Consider the following 17461-nt stretch of genomic DNA (forward strand, 5'->3'; position numbering starts at 1 on the left):
TTTCTTGAGGTAGGTATTATTATGATTCCCATTTTAGAGGAGAGTTTCATGAGATGTCAAGCCCAGGCTGTATTGCTCCAAGTTCTGTGCTCATGCCTGCTAATTAGAGGTAGAGGATGAACCTTAGGGGTCATTTGGATCAATACAATTTTTAAAAATATTTTAGATGAAGAAGCTGAAACTCGAGAAATAAATGGCTTACCCAAAGTCCCAGTTAGTGGCAAAGCTAGAATTAGAGCTATGTACTTCAGCCTTGTATTTCACCGTCATATCATCATGAAAATTAAATTATGTGCCTTTGAAACACACTTTTATATCTTAGATTCAATGGCGATTGAACAGGCTGTGAAAATGCAAGGGGTTTATTAGTATAACAGCCATGGCCCCAAATCAAGGGCCAGTGGACTGAGAAAGCCATGTGTCAGTGTATGGGTGCCAGGAACATGCTCAGGAGAGAAGCAGTCTGGAGCAACACCTCGGTACTCAATTAAATGGAGAATTCATCAGCATTATCTTCTGCTCTGTTTAACGTTTTTCCCTTACAGAAATTATATACAGCATCAAAAGCAAGTTAGATAAATCATTTTTCTTGAAGTTCCTTCAACCCACAGCTATTATTTATCCTTCTTTACTCTTCATTCATTTACATTGATTATTTCCTTAAATTCAAGTCTACAAACACTTATTTAACAAATACAAGGCACTATGGTAGACATTTAGATAGAGATGAACAAAACAGTGCCTGTTTTATGACCTCTGACCTCTTTTAGGAGAAACAAATAGAATAAAAACAGTGTAGTTTTATGTTTCAATTAATCAGAAACGATAACAAAAACTTAATATGATTCAAATTTTATTAAAAATTTGACCAAATGTATGTGTTTATATACACATAGAAAAATATTTGGACATTGAACAAGCTGCTAGCAGTTGTTACTTCTGGATACGGAGTTAGGAAGTAAGAATTATAGAGGAGAATTCTTTTTTTTTGAGACTTCATTTTTAACTTTATGTGTTATGTATTGTTTGAACGTTGTGGTAAAAATGCATCATTTTTGTATTTTAAAAAGGTCAAGCCCAGCTGGCGTGGCTCAGTGGTTGAGCGTCGACCTATGAACCAGGAAGTCACACTTTGATTTCCCAGTCAGGGCACATGCCCGGGTTGTGGGTTCACTCCCCAGTGCGGGGCATGCAGGAGGCAGCCCATCAATGATTCTCTCTCATCATTGATGTTTCTATTTCTCTTTCCCTCTCCCTTCCTCTCTGAAATCAATAAAAATATATTTCAAAAAATAAAAAATATAAAGGTCAAGAGCATTGGTTGAAACAAATAGTTTCTATTAGTGAATTTACTTGCTCTTTGCTTTCACGCTTCAGTTTCTCCAAGTTCCATAAATCTCAAAGGAAAAACCAGAAACTTAAAAAAAAGTTGTTATTCTGGATTCCATTATATATTAAAGAATGTTTATTCTGTAACAATACGCTGATATTTAAAGGTAAAAGGGAGAGACGTACAATGCATATGTGATTAACATGAAAGAAAAAGTGATAACAGTAAACCCCAGCCCTTTATTTAAGACTCAGTCACATAATCTCTGGTCAAGATAGGATGCTGTGAAGAAGCAACCAATGGACTCTCCCAGACACACTTTCGGGAAGCAGTACTAGATCACCCAAGAACCACTTTGATTAGTTAACTATGCATTCATTACTAGTTAGTAAGTGAAATGCTTTGATGTATTCTCAGCATCCCTGCTACTTTTCAGCAACGAACTCATTGTTAATGTTTAATAGTTCTGATTATACCTTTTTCTGAAACAAAGACTATTTCCTAAGGTTGAGTTTTCTCAGTAAGCCCTTTTATATACAATTAAGTGACTTATTTTATACTATAAACTAATGTGAAGTTTCCCTCAGTTCAAAGATACATCATATTTAGTACTGCTTCCATTACTTAACGTTATTTTCTGATCTCCAGTTGGGCCTAATTTTCCATGTATGAGAGTGTTCATATCAAATCAAGCTGTTTAAACATGATCCCAATGTTATTTTCTGAGCATTTATAATTACATTTATTTAAACGCTTGTTAATCATTCACTGAAGTATAACTTTTTCTACTTAATGATTAGAAAAAGTAAACATTGCTCTCTTGAAGGTTTTGGATTCCAGTTGTCATCTATAAATAGTGTTGTGTGTTTTTTTACATGATTCTTGTATCTAACGGTGCTTTCTGATTACAGAAACTGTCTTTGGCAATTCTGATCTGTAAGCGGTTTTCATCTTTATTCAAATTTGATTAGAAAAGTGTATAAGAATGCTAGTTTTAACTTGTTTGATCATTATTTTCTGTATTTTGTTGGAGGTGTCTTAGGTCCTAATGGAGATGAGTTGGGATGATCATATAAATACTATGATCATTAGCTAATTAAATAAATAATGGTGTTAACATTTACTTAAACTTAAGATGGTATTGCCAAGGGCACACATATGTGATTTAACATCACTGGAGCATTAAAATTTAAATATATATATTTTTTTATTGATTTCAGAGAAGAAGAGAGAGGGAGAGAGAGATAGAAACATCAATGATGAGAGAGAATCATCAATGGGCTGCCTCCTGCACACCCCACACTGGGGATTGAGCACACAACCCAGGCATGTGCCCTGACCATGAATTGAACTGTGACCTCCTAGTTCATAAGTCGACGCTCAACCACTGAGCCATGCCAACCTGGTGAGCACTAAAGTTTGGAGCAAATAAAAATTAAAATCATGGGGACAATGAATCAGTGATAAATTGTTCATAGATTTTGCGGACAAATAAAACATGTATATAGATTGTTCTGGTCTTTAAATAGGCAAAGTGAAGTCAAATATCTGTTGAGTCAGTATCAACACTAGTGACTGCTATGGGTTTAAAGCTGTAAATTGTTATCTTTCATTGAGTCTACCTAGGTAGCTGATTCATGCCGTTAAACCTGGCTAACTTGGATTCAGGCTAAGATTTGAATTTTGGCTCTGATACTTACTACAGAGTAAAAAAAACAACACTTATCAGCTGTGCAACCTCAGGCAAATTTCTCTGGGCTTCAGTTTCATCATCATATACAATAAAAGCCTAATATGCAAATTATCCCCTTGACCGGGAGTTTGACCAGGGGGTGGGGTGGGCCAGCTAACTGCCCACAGCCCCTCCCCCTGGCCGGTCTAGCCCAATCCACCCAATCGAGGCAGGTCGAGGCAGGCTAGCCAGACCCCAGCCATGCACGAATTCGTGCATTGGGCCTCTAGTCAACTATAAAATGGCTATAGGAATACTTACCTGGTAGGGCTGATGTGAGGATTAAACAATATATGAAAAGTACCTAGAGCAGTTTCTGAAACTACAGTAGGTATGCAATAAAATAGTCTTACTATAAAAATAATTATTAAGAATAGTAGTATAGAATGTAAAAACATTACCTGTAGTAATGTTTCAACACTCCACTTAAGAATTAAGACCAATCTCTGTCCTTTTTTCCTCCCCGTTTCTGCATTCTTTTTTGGGGAGTGGGATGGGAGGACAAAGTGTGGAAAGTAGCAAATAACAAGTTTTGGGTGTTTTTTTTTTAACCTTTTTTTCTGTCCTTCATTGACAGAAAAGCTTGAGCTAGCTTTAAAAAAAGGGGGTGGGGCAGGGCAGGCTGGATGGAGTCAATGGGGGAAAAAGGGGACATATATAATACTTTCAACAATAAAGAATTATTTATATATATATATTGATTTCAGAGAGGAAAGGGGGGGGGAGAGAGAGAGAGAGAGAGAGAGAGAGAGAGAGAGAGAGAGAGAAAGAGAAACAGAGAAACATCAATGATGAGAGAGAATCATTGATTGATTGCCTCCTGCATGGGATCGAGCCTGCAACCCAGGCATGTGCCCTGACCGGAAATCGAATTATGAACTCCTGGTTCATAGGTCGATGCTCAACCACTGAGCCATGCCAGCAGGGTTGGGCTAGCTTTTTAGCTACAAGGTTTAGCAACCCAACTTTAATGCAGGAATTTTTAAAAATTCCTTTATCTTATGGGAAAAAAGTCATTTCAGATGATCTTTGAAGATTTTGGTTCTATCTAACCAAAACAAACTAAAAAAGGATTCTGTTAGTATTTCCATGCCAAAATATTATACTTAGTCTTCAAGACATTGGTGGGGGGTTGGGCAGGAGAGGTTTAAAGATGACATTTAATCCATTTAAATGTGCCTGTGAAATATGCAGTCTTCTTGTTCAAGAAAGCAGTTGCAGCAGCCTCCTGGCAGAGAAGGCTTAGCTGTTAATCATGTGAATGATGGCTTTTTCACAGCTGTTTTTGCAGTTTTCACGCTACATTTTGGTTAAGAATTTTGACAGAGCCTTCAAGAAGTGTAGAGGTGATTGTTTTATTTTAAAATATAACATATTTTCTTTACTGTCTACTTTATTTTTTACTTTCAATTGTGGAAATTGTCACAGTATACAAAAATCGAAAGAATAACACAGTGAACCCCCATGAACACATCACTCAGCTTGGAGAGTTGTCAGCATTCTGCAGCTTGGTTCAAGGTGGGCTGTAAATGTAAAACTTTTCATAGAAACTGGCATACCTAATTGATTTGCATGTTCTGAAAAGACTGTATGTTTGTGCCAGAGTATGTGTTGAAGTGTGTGTGTGTGTGTGTGTGTGTGTGTGTGTGTGTGTGTGTGTCTGAAACCAACTTCTCTTCAATTGCAATTTTATATCCTTTCTGGGATAAGGTAGGTCTTATTTAATTATAAAATAATAGTTGAATTACTTATTGAATATCTAACACATGCCCCAGCCTGGTGTGAGCTTCTCTGAAGGGAGGATGGCAAGAAATGCGGATACAGTTTCCCAAAGAGATGAAAAACTGGGGAGAAGTAAATACCCCAGGCTGAGGAACAAGTTGGTAAGGCCCTGACCTAGAGTAGTGTTTCCCAACTCTTCTTGTCCTGAAAGCCTCTTTCCCAGTATTAAACAATCTCTTAAGCCCCTGAGGAATTTAAAACATTATTTCATCATTTGTGTGTAGTATACGCACAAGTGTTGACATATATTTGCTTATATAGTCTATTTTATTACTAAAGATTTTAAAGTTTACTTTAAATACTTAGAAAATAAGCGATGCGTATTTAAAATACTCATAATATATAAACATGAATGTTAGCATTTTCCCATCTTATAAACACTATTACATTATGTAAATTATTTTAATGACATAAGAAAAATTACTTTATGACGCCTTTTTACATGACCCTGTGTTTGGTTTTAGGACAGAAGGTATACTAAAATGCAGAGTAAAATTTGCCCATTCTGTGGTGTTTTCCAAGTCTGGTACACCTACGTCTTTTGTATGGGAGATGACATTAGGTGTGACAAAAATGAAAATTTTTATTTTAAGTGTTACATATTTATTTTAAGGGTATTAGAAAATACTGGTCTCTCATGTATAGTAGAATATAAAGTTTCCTTTTAAAACAAACATTTTAATATGTTTTAATAAATAAGAGTACATGTGATTCTTGGATATGCAAACAAACAAAAAAGCCAACATGGAGTGATGTGCAAAAAACTACACTTTGTGAAACACAATGTTATGGTGTCAAAAATGGATAAAAATTGTTTCTATAATATGTTGCTTGAATTCTTAAATTTTGCTTTTTAAAAAAGTACAAGCTTTCAAAAAGTAGGTTTAGTGTTTTGCTCATAAATAACTACCGAATTTTCCAGCGTATAAGACGACTTTTTAACCCAGGAAAATCTTCTATACGCCCAGTCGTCTTATACGCTGGAAAATACAGTATGTATGTAAGAGCAATGGTTTGGGCCAGCTCTTTCAAGTATTTCACAAATAACTAAAAACCAGTCTTTATTTCCAATATGTGAAAAGTCAAACTAGATATAATCATCAACATTATTTTCTCATTTAACATTTCTTAAAGCTTTGTTTCTTCTCCTGAAACATCCTGATAATACTATAAATTAATTTTGAGTTTGTGTGCAACTTATAGATCTGGTGAAAATCTCCTTGAGGTGATTTTGTAAATTATCTTTTTTATGTCCCTCATACTGGTTATATTTCAGTGTCCTTGCTCTTTATGCTTCATGCCTTTAACCACTTCGTCAGTTGTTTTTAAGGGAGGGAAGGAAGAGGAATTTTGCCCTTCCCTCCAGGGTATATTTGGCAATGTCTGGAGACATTTCAGTTGTCACAATCTGGACAACAGGGGTACTACTGAAATCTAGTGGGTAGAGGCTGCTAAATATCCTACAATGCACAAGATAATCCACCACAACAAAGCATTACCTGGCTCAAAATGTCAATAGCACCGAAATTGAGAAATCCTGGTACTATGTAGACAGAATATGGCTATGAAAGATAATAATTTAGGGCTGTGAAATCATCAAGACTATCATGGAAGCTGGCAGTATTGAGTGGAGTAATTAAATGAATCAGCTACCATCTCATGAGCAAACTCATCTTCCCCAACCTCTGTGCATATTTTCTCAGAGGCTCTCAAATATTCCATTTTTAGTGGGGAAGAAATCTACAGACTTAAGTCATATTATGCATGTATATTGATCTAAAAATAAAAACAGGCACAATTACTGCCTTTACTAATGTGAAACCTTGGGACTTTGCTGATCTGAGGAATGAGAGCATAGGCCACACAGGTTGAAATTTTAAAAATTGAACTTGGGAGAAAGAAATCTTTCCTCTGCCAAGAAGAAAGATGCCAACCTACAAGAAGAAATGGACACGGAAGACCAAGATGAAGGGCTTCTGAGAGTGTCCTGGTTATCGGGTCCATTCATTCCTGTGATTTGGTTACTGAGCCAGGAAGTCGCTCATTTTTGCTTAAGCCAACTTGAATTAGGCTTCTGTCACTTGCAACCAAGAGAGTCCACACTAATACACCACTGGATTAATACAGGCAATTTCAGGAATTAGTAATAATGCAATGAAATATGTATTTTATACTTGAGATTGGGTCTTTGATTACAAGTTTAAGATAGAAATTCCTAAACCACTCATTCAATGTACCTAGCATGTATCTAATATTCTGTGCAAGGTGCTGGAAATATGAAGACAAAAAATAGCATCTTCCTTCAAAGAACTCTCAGTCTAGTTGGGGAAACAAAAAAGCACCATACGGTATGAATTCAATGCACATCTTATCATGTGAGCCTTCAGGAGGGGCACTGACTCTAAAGGATCAAGAATAACTTAGAGGTGGTAACTGCCTAAATCGAGTCTCGAAGGACATTATCAGCAAAACTGGGAGTAAGAAAAGCATTTTAGTTGAATAGAGCATTAACGAAGGCTGAGCAGAGGGGACTAGTAAGGTAAAATCCAGACACTTTAGTAGTGCATTACAGCCGAGTGTGGGGTGCAAAGGTTTGGCATTAGTGATGGGGGTGGGAGAATGGCCAGGAAGCAGCCTGGAATGGAGGCCGGGTTTGTGTCTTGAGGATCTTGATGAAAAGTTGGGACTTTATCCCAGAAGTTTTGGGACATCACTGATGGATTTTATGCAGGGAAGTGACATGATGCATTTTTAAGAAGTATCGCTCTGTAAAATGGGAATAATAACAGACATATTGTTGCAAAAATTAGATAATCTTTAAAGCTATGTTTGCGGTGCTTAAAGATGGCCAAGCCAATCAAGGCGTGCTCTTTCTGTTCTGAACATTGTTATGGATTCAGAGTGAAGCATCCTTTGGTGTGATTACGACAAATTTTTATCTGAGGCTTAGACTTGCTTTAAGCCAGGCAATGACCAGATCTGTCCAGATCAGTCTCAGGACTGGCTAGACAATTCAGGTTTCCTCCAAACCAGGACATTTCAGACTGAGATGGACTTTTCAAGATCATCCTGGAACTTAAAAGACCCTATAGCCACTATGCAATCTTCTCAATAGCTGAGGATTGGGAAGTGGAGTGATAATAACCATCCATGAATTTAGGTTTATATTAGGCTTAAAAAAAAAACACCACTCAATAAATGTTCTTGGACTAAAAACTAAACCTAAAGAATGCTTCTTTGGGGTCACAAGGTGGCATAATAAGGAAGAAACACTCCATTGCAACATAAAATATCCAATTAATCTTCTCTATGTTAAAAGAAAGGCAGAGAGGGGACAAGTGGGAAAAACAAGTTCACCTCAGGCTACCAAACCACTGCCAGATTTCTCTCTAGTGCTATAAGTCACTGGGTTATGCAGTATATTTCACTTTTTTTTGGAAATTAAAATTATTGGGGTGACATTGATAGATAGAACTATATAGATTTCAAGTGTACTTCGCTATGATACATGATCTGCACGTGGCCTTGTGTGCCCACCACCCAAAAGACCCCGTAGGTTAGTGCTTTAGAAATGTTAAAGAGGTGGAAGAAATTACTTGGAAAACACAATAATTAAAAAATGTAATACCTCAGTTTAAAACAATAAAATCTCTACCAGAGTGCTAATTTTGTGGTAAAGAAAGAGTTTCCTCTCAAATTAGAGGAAAATGAAAACTATATCTGAAAATATAGCATTTTACATACTAAGTTTGGAAGCAATATCTATTTGTTAGTTACATCTTTTTCCTGTGTATTTTTAATCAGATAGCCCATTGTAAGGCTTTAAATTAGCCATTTAAACATATTTTTAATGAAATTTTTAATTGTTAACATTTCCCCAGGTAACTGAAAACTTTTCAACAATTCAGAATTTTTAAAATAAGACGTTAAATAACCATATATGTACATGTAATTGTATAGAAAACTTTAACAGACTATATCAGAAACTATTAGCAGCAGTTTCCTCAAGATTGGAGTTGTCAGATGGAGAGGGAGAGAGGAATATAACTTTTTCACTTTATACACTTTGGTACAATCTGATGTTTCTCAATTTATACCAGCATGTATTGTTTTAATAATTAAAATAACTAGATAAAAGAAATATTTTTCTAGCTTAAATATGTATATTCTTCATAGTTGACAGTTGTAAGTTTTCTCCCCTTTAATGTCTTTTTCCCCAATCACAGAATACCCATGCATTAATATGTTCTATATACAACTCTATTCAAAGATATGTATATGACCTTGAAATTATAATGCAATCTGTTTACTGCAAGGGCAATGTGACTGAATCATAGTACAATAATCCAGAAAGTTCACATATTTTTGTATGTGCAAATTAAGACATGGAGCGATTTTATGTTCCTATACATTTTTTTGTATTTCTATATCTTTAACATTTGATTACTAGAAATCAGATTACTTCTCCTACCATATGATGAAACCCCACTAATAATTTTTTCATTTTCAAAATGTAACAGTTATTCAGAGTAATTTATTTTTCCCAAGTTAACTAGTTGACTTAAAAAGATAAACCTGATTCTAAATATTAGCCTCAATGTGAGGCAAAATCTCTTGAAATTTTTCAAAAGATTGTTCCTTTAAAAACATTCTTAATAAAGACATTTAGTGTTTAATTATGTTGTCATTTATAAAGCCCATGTTTCCAACAGGTGCATTTTACTCTGTAACCTTGGGCAAGCTGTTTAATCTCACTAAGCTTCAGTTTTCTCATCTTTAAAATGGGGATAATAATAAGACATAGTTCATAAGGTTATCATGATGATTAAATGTGATAATGCAAGTAAAATGCTTAAAGTAGTCTTTAAACACTCAATGATTATTAATTTATTTTGCTTAGAGTTTCACTATTATTTAACATTTTAACATATCCCAGCATAAAGTCTAGCTTTTGAACTATATAGCTTTAAAATACTTAGTAGAGCATATTCTTCCAGTTTTGATATTACTAGTTTAATTTTAACTCCTAGAACAATTAACCTTTCCTGCTATGTAACACAAATAAAACCAACTGTGAATTACATTTATTTCAATTCCTGCATTTAATATGTATCAGTTAGCTAGCACTTATTTAGCTTACTATAGCTAAGTACCACTAAGAATAGCGATAGTAACAACAAATAAATATTTGAAATGGTCATGCCTTAGCATAATTCTGAAATGGTTGCATATTGTCAGAAAAGGATTTCCAACAATTAAATTTATAAGGTATTGGTTTTCCACAGAATGAAAGGAAACTCATATTCTCATGCTCTAATGTATAATTGTAGATTTAAAAATAGTTAATTTTTAAAAGTGCACTATTAAGGAAAATAATTGGGTTAATACAGTAATAATAGCTTAAATAAAACATACAATACTTTAAACATGAAATTTGAGGATAGACCTTGAGAGTTAGAATAAAATTAGTTGAATTGATTGCAATAAAGAGACTTATTTAAACAGATGATACATTTCTTAGGGTTTCTTTTGAACTCCTGCTCCTTCTATTCGGAAGCTGTAACAGAAAGCCAGCGGTACAGTACCTTGATCAGGTTGTGTCCCACAGCGTAGACAGCTGCTAGATTTCCTTTCTCGCCGGGGGCATGCATACCTGTTTCATACCCATGCCAAGCGACTAGATAGGGGTTGTGAATTGTAATCCAATATTTGACACGGTCCCCAAACGTCTGGAAACAGTACGTGGCATAGTCATTGAAGATATCTATTAGAACTTCATTTTTCCACCCCCCGTATTTTTCTTGCAGTGCCAAAGGCAAGTCCCAGTGGTATAAAGTGACTATAGGTTCAATGTTCCTAACTACTAGAGCGTCCAGAAGAGTATTATAGTACTGGAGGCCTTTTGCATTGGCAACTGCTGCTATTCCATCGGGGAAGAGCCTTGGCCAGGAAATTGAAAACTGATAAAAAGAAACGCCTATGAAATCCAGAGCAGATAAGTCTTTTTCCAGAAAAATGTAGCTGTCACTGGAGCCATTCACACCGTTGACGTCCTTCAGGTGCGTCTGGGTGAAAGGATCCCATATAGAGGGACCTCTTCCATCTGCCTTCCAATTCCCTTCCACTTGAAATGCTCCAGTCCCAACGCCCCAGAAAAAGTTTTTAGGGAAAGTGTCATAGAGAAACAGCTGACTTTCATTTACCGGGCTGGAATTAGGAGTTTTAGACCATATAGCTCTTCCGTCTCCCGAGAATCCAGTAACAACAGCTCGTAGGAGAAGACATGCTGACAGGATGACAGATCTCTGCAGTCCCCCGGTGGACATTGTTTCCCTACAGCGTACGTTGCTTTCATCAGTCCTGAAGCAAATCCATTCATTCCCTGGAGATTCTGCCGCACAGCCTGGCTTCACTCGCCACCAACTGCCCGACTGTCTTATCAACGCTTCAGTAAAAGCTTGTGATTGTAAAGCCCTGTCAATGATTAGCTTGAAGTGTGAGACTTGGGATGGGCCATGGAAAGCAACGTAGTTTGAGGGAGGTGGCTCTGTTACAGCCACCAACACATTTCATCCTCTTATTATGGGAAGAATTAGATGAAAATGCATCGGTGACAATAGTCCGAATGTGTAACGACAGCATATATAAACAATGAATAAAAATGCCATATTTTTCTCTGTAGCCTTTCATACTGACTCAAATCTTTCCTGAATATTTTGGCAATTATTGCCTACAGTCTATGCCTTTTTTATTTTTATAATTTTTGAGTGGTCATTTTATTATTTCACATTTCAGGAAAAACAATCTTATATGCAAATAATAGCATTTCTAAATGCCAATAATAAAGAGTTAGAAAACATAAGATATTACACTTTCACAAAAATTATAATACATCTAAGAATAATCTTAAATGTTACCCAAATTTAAGAAAATTATAAAACTGTATTGCTAAATTTGAAAGAAGATGAAGAACTATATAGCACTTGTTTGGTGGAAACACTTAATACTTTCCAATTTAATTTATAAATTTAATGCACTTTTAACCCAAATCCTCTAATCCCAAATTTTAGTTAAACAAAATTATTGTGTAAGTTCCTTTGAAGAATAAATAGGCACTAATTACAAAACAAAATCTGAAAAAGAAAATAGTGAAAGCATAGACTACTTTCAGATATGAAAACATTAAAAAAAGCACCAATTAAACAGCATGATTCTGGGATAAGAATAAATAGAAATAAATATTGTACAGAATCTATAGCCTCCAAATAACCTTGACAAGTTTTAATGTTTTAAATACTTGAAATATCACATACTAATGAGAGGCAGAGTGGTTAATAGTTTGGCATCTGGAGTTAGACTGCCTAAGTTTAAGTATAGCTGTGTGACTAGAAAAAGTTATTTAATTTTCTGCACCTCACTTCCTCTTATATAAGAAAATACATTTAATAGTATCTACTGCATGGATTAATGTGAGGACTAAATACATGAAAAGCACTTACAACAGAGATGGACACATAGTAAGTGCTCAATAAATGTTACCATTGTAAATTTTATGTGAAAACTGGGACTGAACCCTCAACCTAGGTATATGCCCTGACCAGGAATCGAACCGGCCACCTTTTGGTGTATAGGTTGACGCTCTCCAACCAACTAAGCCACACCAGCCAGGGCCAGAGCAAACACCTTTTATAAGTTGTACACATTTTAATTACATCTCTGTGCCTTAGTACATGTGCTCTCTGCAGAGGATGTATTCTACTGCATGTGAGGGTGTAAATTTAAAAGTGTTATTTTAGTAATAATTTTGCAGTTTATACATATAGCAAATCATTAGGTTGTACACCTTAAATTAATACAATGTTCCAAAATTACCAAAAATTACCAAACATTATAAAACATACAAAATTATCAAAAGTAAAAATAAGTGATGAAAACCAATGCTGATGATGCTCATGTCTACCTGTTTTTCAAAACTTCACTATTTCCTCTGGAAAGCCTTTCTGACTCCTGGTTTGAGTTTATTTATATAAATTTAAAAAAAAGTTTACAGTTTATTAATCCTCTCGTGAAAAATCTGCACAATCACTGCAGATAAGGTTACTGCAGAATCTTTACTTCTCTGTTGTCCAATTTCCAACATTTTGCAGCACCAACATTGGCCTTAGCAGCCCCCTGACTTTCTTCATCCTGTTCTTGTGACTCTCTCACTGTTTTCTTGAGGTCTGTTTCTTCTCATACAGGCCATGTCTTGCAAGTCTATGTGGGTTCATTTTTTGTGTGTGCGTGTGTGTGTGTGCAATCCAGGGAATTGTAAATCATGCTAAAGCCAGTTGTCTTGCCACCACCACAGTGGGTTCTGAATCCAAATACAGAGATGATATCTGGTGTGGTCTTGTACATTTAGGCTAGTTTTCCCCAAAATTTCTGTCTTAGGGGCTGTTGCGTTCTCAGGGTGAAGGATGTCAATAGCTGTTGGTTTCTGTGGAAGTAGTAGGTTGGTCATAAACTTCCTGGACCAGACAGTTACTGTGTTGTTCATGGTGGTGGTTGATCCACAGGCAGCCAGGAAGGGAAAGAGCCAGTTTGATTTGATTTAGATGGATCTCCTCTGTGTTCCCATGGCAGCTCATGCTTTCTCTACTGGGACAGTCATCACACAATAAATCAATAAATTACACAGTAAGTTTATCTGTATCCTCTGTTCCACTGTTCTATCTTTCTTTAAAAAACAGCAATCATGACTAGTTAGTTGACTATTTAATATAGGGGGCCTAGTCGTCACTAAAGTATATGATGAATGAATGAATGTACCTATAGTATTCTACGTATACCTCTATCACTGCATTTATCACATAATCCTAGAATGGTTTGTCTCCTCCACTAGACTGTAAGACTATCTCTTATCTAATTTTTTTGTCATTGTTTATCATAGAAAATGCTTAATTATTGCCTATGGAATGAATGGAGTTGGTACAATTAACTCACTATAAAATAAAAATTTTCCAGGTTTATTGATATACTCGTGGCCTAGTGCACAAAATTCATGCACGGGTAGGGTTCCTAGTGGCTCACTATACATTAACTCACTATAAAATTTAAACGTTTTATGCACATAAATGTTCATATTAGGCTTTTATTATTATTCTAGAGGCCCAAGGCACAAAATTCATGCAAGAGTAGGCCTTCCTTCCCCTAGCTGCTGGCACCGGCTTCCTTCTGGCACCCAGGACCCAGGCTTCCCTCTGGCCGCCGGCAGGCACCTGGGACCTGGGCTTCTCTTGCAGCCCCGGCTTCATCTGGAAGGACGTCCGGTCTAAATAGCATGTTATGCTTTTATTATTATAGATTATTATAGATAATTTAATATTTACTTTTATTTTCTACCAGTTTGCTATGGCTATATTATTTTTAATTTACCATCTTAACATTTCTGTGGCTATATATTTTTGAATTAGGTGTGTTTGTGAGAGTGTAAATTATTACATTTAAAAGTTTTATTTTAGTAATAATTTTGCAGTATATACATATATCAAATCATTAGGTTGTACACCTTAAATTAATACAATGTTATATGTCAATTATCCTATATAATAAAAGCCTAATATGCACATTTAAGGCTGGGTATGTGCCCTGACTGGGAATCATTGATTGGTTGCCTCCTGCACGCCCCACACTGGGTATGTGCCCTGACCAGGAATTGAACCGTGAACTCCTGGTTCCTAGGTTGACACTCAACCACTGAGCTATGCTGGCTGGCCCTAATTTTTTCTATTACAAACAATTCATAAATGAACAACCCTGAATTCATGACTGCATATATAAGAGATACAAGAGATTGCTAAAACTGGAATTGCTGGGTTAAAGGGTATGTGCATTTTCTGTTTATGGATATTTCCTGACTACCCTTCAGAAAGGCAGTTGGTACTTTTAAGCTCTTGCCATTAGCACCTGAAAGCCACTTTCCCCTACTCTCCTCAATACAGGGTATTTCCAGTCCTTTTACTTTTTGTCAGTATGATAAGGAAAAGATGGCATTTCATTTTTGCATTCATTCGGGCTTCTCTGATTATTGATCTTTTCATATTCTTATTGGTTCTTTCTATTTCCTCTCATGCGAGTTGCCTTTTCATCTATTTTGTTTTACTATCCGGTTTTTTGTCTATTTCTAACAAATTAGAAGGAGCTCATTATATACTAGTATAAAGTAGTAAATTCCTTGTGTGATATAAATGTAAATATTTTCTCCCAACAATTTGTCTTTTAACTTTTTAAAAAACAGTTTTATGAGATATAATTTCCATACCATACAATTAATCCACTAAAAGTATGCAATTCACCAGTTTTTAGTATATTCAGTGTATTTAGACCTTTGCAACCACTACCACAATCAATTTTAGAACAATATTTAATACCGTTTTAATGTATTTACATGTGCAAATGTTTTTAATTTTTGTGCAACCAAATTTATTATTCATTTCCTTTAATGTTTCTGGGCTAGGAAAGCCATGCCCACTCTAAAATTATATTGATAGTCTCTTATATTTTCTCTTTAGTACATTTATAGTTTTGTTTTACATGTGATCTTTTTAAAATTAAAATTTTTTTAAGTTATTTACTCGCCCCAATCTTCTTCCCACTTTCAAATCTTATAACTGTTCTTCTAGAATTTGTACATCTCCATATTTCATTTTGTATAATCTTCAGGTAGTGGTATCTTTCAATTAATTAATTTTAGACTATCAATTTCCTGTTTTGGTAGATGAAGTTTTAGGTTTCCTTTTGGTAAAAAAACCCCAACACTTACTTTTTTTTAAAATATATTTTTTATTGATTTTTCACAGAGACGAAGGGAGAGGGATAGAGAGTTAGAAACATCGATGAGTGAGAAACACCGACCAGCTGCCTCCTGCACACCCCCCACCAGGGATGTGCCCACAACCAAGGTACATGCCCTTGACCGGAATCGAACCCGGGACCCTTCAGTCCGCAGGCCGACGTTCTATCCACCGAGCCAAACTGGTTTCAGCAACACTTACTTTTTTGGTTAAATTGATATTTAGGGTTTGTATTACTTTTACATAAATATTATTCATTGCTGACTATTGTAGTATACTATGATTATGCTCTCTTTTTGTTTTTTTCTTATAGTTTAATTATTGCCCTTTTTGTTTCATTTGCTTAGTTGTCTTTGTAGCTATTGCTAAGGCTTCCCACACCTTCCAATTGCTCTCTGCAATTTTCCATAAGATCCATCTCTTTTATTATTAGTTTCAAGCTTTTCTCTTGGAGTTAACCCTCCTGGAGACCTTTGTTCCCCTCTATCTAGTGATGCTCTGACTATTTGCTGTCTCGGGACTCTGCCCTTAGCTACTGTCTTAGGAATTCCTTTACCTTTCCCCTGATTTGTATTGTTATTTGAATCTCATTCTTTCATTTCCCTTGGTTCACTCCCTCATTATCATGGAGTGGATGTCCCAGTAGCTTGGTCCAGAGGGCACAGTGATGACAGCTCTTGCTTTGCCTGTCTCCTGAGCGACCGCTGCATCCAGACTGCTTGCCCTCTGCTCCTGGTGCACAGCTGCCACCTGGGATCCCCCTCCTTTTTTTCAGGTGCTCCTGTTTTCTGTATCCCGTGTCTTCCTCTTCTTTCTTTACTCCCTCATTTTGGTGAAGCATGTTTCCCAGTACTTTCCTGAGAAAAGTTGCAGAGGGAATCCATTTTGGAGGGAGGCTTAGGGGGAACTACATGTCTTTTTCTACCCGCACATTTGTTTGTTTGATTGAGTTTAGAATTCTAGGTTGGGGCTCCTTTTCATATCAACTTTTGAAGGGAGACAGAGGTGATGATTCTGGTGGTGGGAGAGCCTGATGGACCACCCGGGCATCACTGGTATTTGTAGCAGCCAGAGTGACAGTCCCTGGAATGTCTCCAGTTTCTTAAGTCCGGGAAGGGAGGCTGTGGCAGTGGCAGTGGTAGTGACAGCAGCAGCATCAGTTGCCGTTTCCAAGGGTAACCTTACACAGAAGCCTAGTGATGGCATCTGGTTTCATTTCTTCAGCCCCTGCCCCTCTAACATATTAAGTACCAGATTTTGTTAAAACAAAACAAAACAAAACAAAATGCCCTCTTTTTGGTTTTTTCCTTTGACTCTCACTCATGGTGCTTGTGCTTGGTCATCTTTGTTTTGTGGTGTGTGTTTTTTTGTTTGTTTGTTTGTTTGTTTTGTTGTTAATCATCACCTGAGTATATTTTTTACATTGATTTTTAGAGAGAGTGGAAGGGATGGAGGGAAGGGGAAAAGAGAGAGAAACCTTAATGTCAGAGGGAGACACATTGACTGGTTGCTTCCCGCATGTGCCCTGACCAAGTCCGGGGATCGAACCTGCAACCCAGTTATGTGCCCTTGACTGGATATTCTGAGACCCTTCGGCGTGCGGGCCGACGCTCTAACCACTGAGTGCACCAGCCAGGGAATGCTTGGTCATCTTTAATTGTGAGTGGAGACTTTGCAAGTGGTGAGAGGGTGAGCCATACAGATATCAGGGAAAGAGCACTCCAGGTAGATAGTGTGTAGTGAGTAAAAGGTCCTTGAAGTGGAAGTATGTCCGGCACCTTC

The 17461-nt window shown here is 36.4% G+C and overlaps 1 protein-coding gene across 1 annotated transcript in view; it reads right to left on the reverse strand.

Annotated features, from left to right (window-relative positions):
- KLB (klotho beta) overlaps positions 1-11283 on the reverse strand; it is a 37429-nt gene extending 26146 nt beyond the window's left edge. Inside the window, exon 1 of the mRNA XM_079770053.1 lies at positions 10430-11283. Coding sequence (XP_079626179.1) covers positions 10430-11170 — 741 coding nt within the window. The 5' untranslated portion in view covers positions 11171-11283. The remainder of the gene's footprint in view (positions 1-10429) is intronic.
- Positions 11284-17461: the final 6178 nt, after the last annotated feature.

Source organism: Cnephaeus nilssonii, assembly GCF_951640355.1.
Source record: "Cnephaeus nilssonii genome assembly, chromosome: 1".
Lineage (NCBI taxonomy): Eukaryota > Metazoa > Chordata > Mammalia > Chiroptera > Vespertilionidae > Cnephaeus > Cnephaeus nilssonii.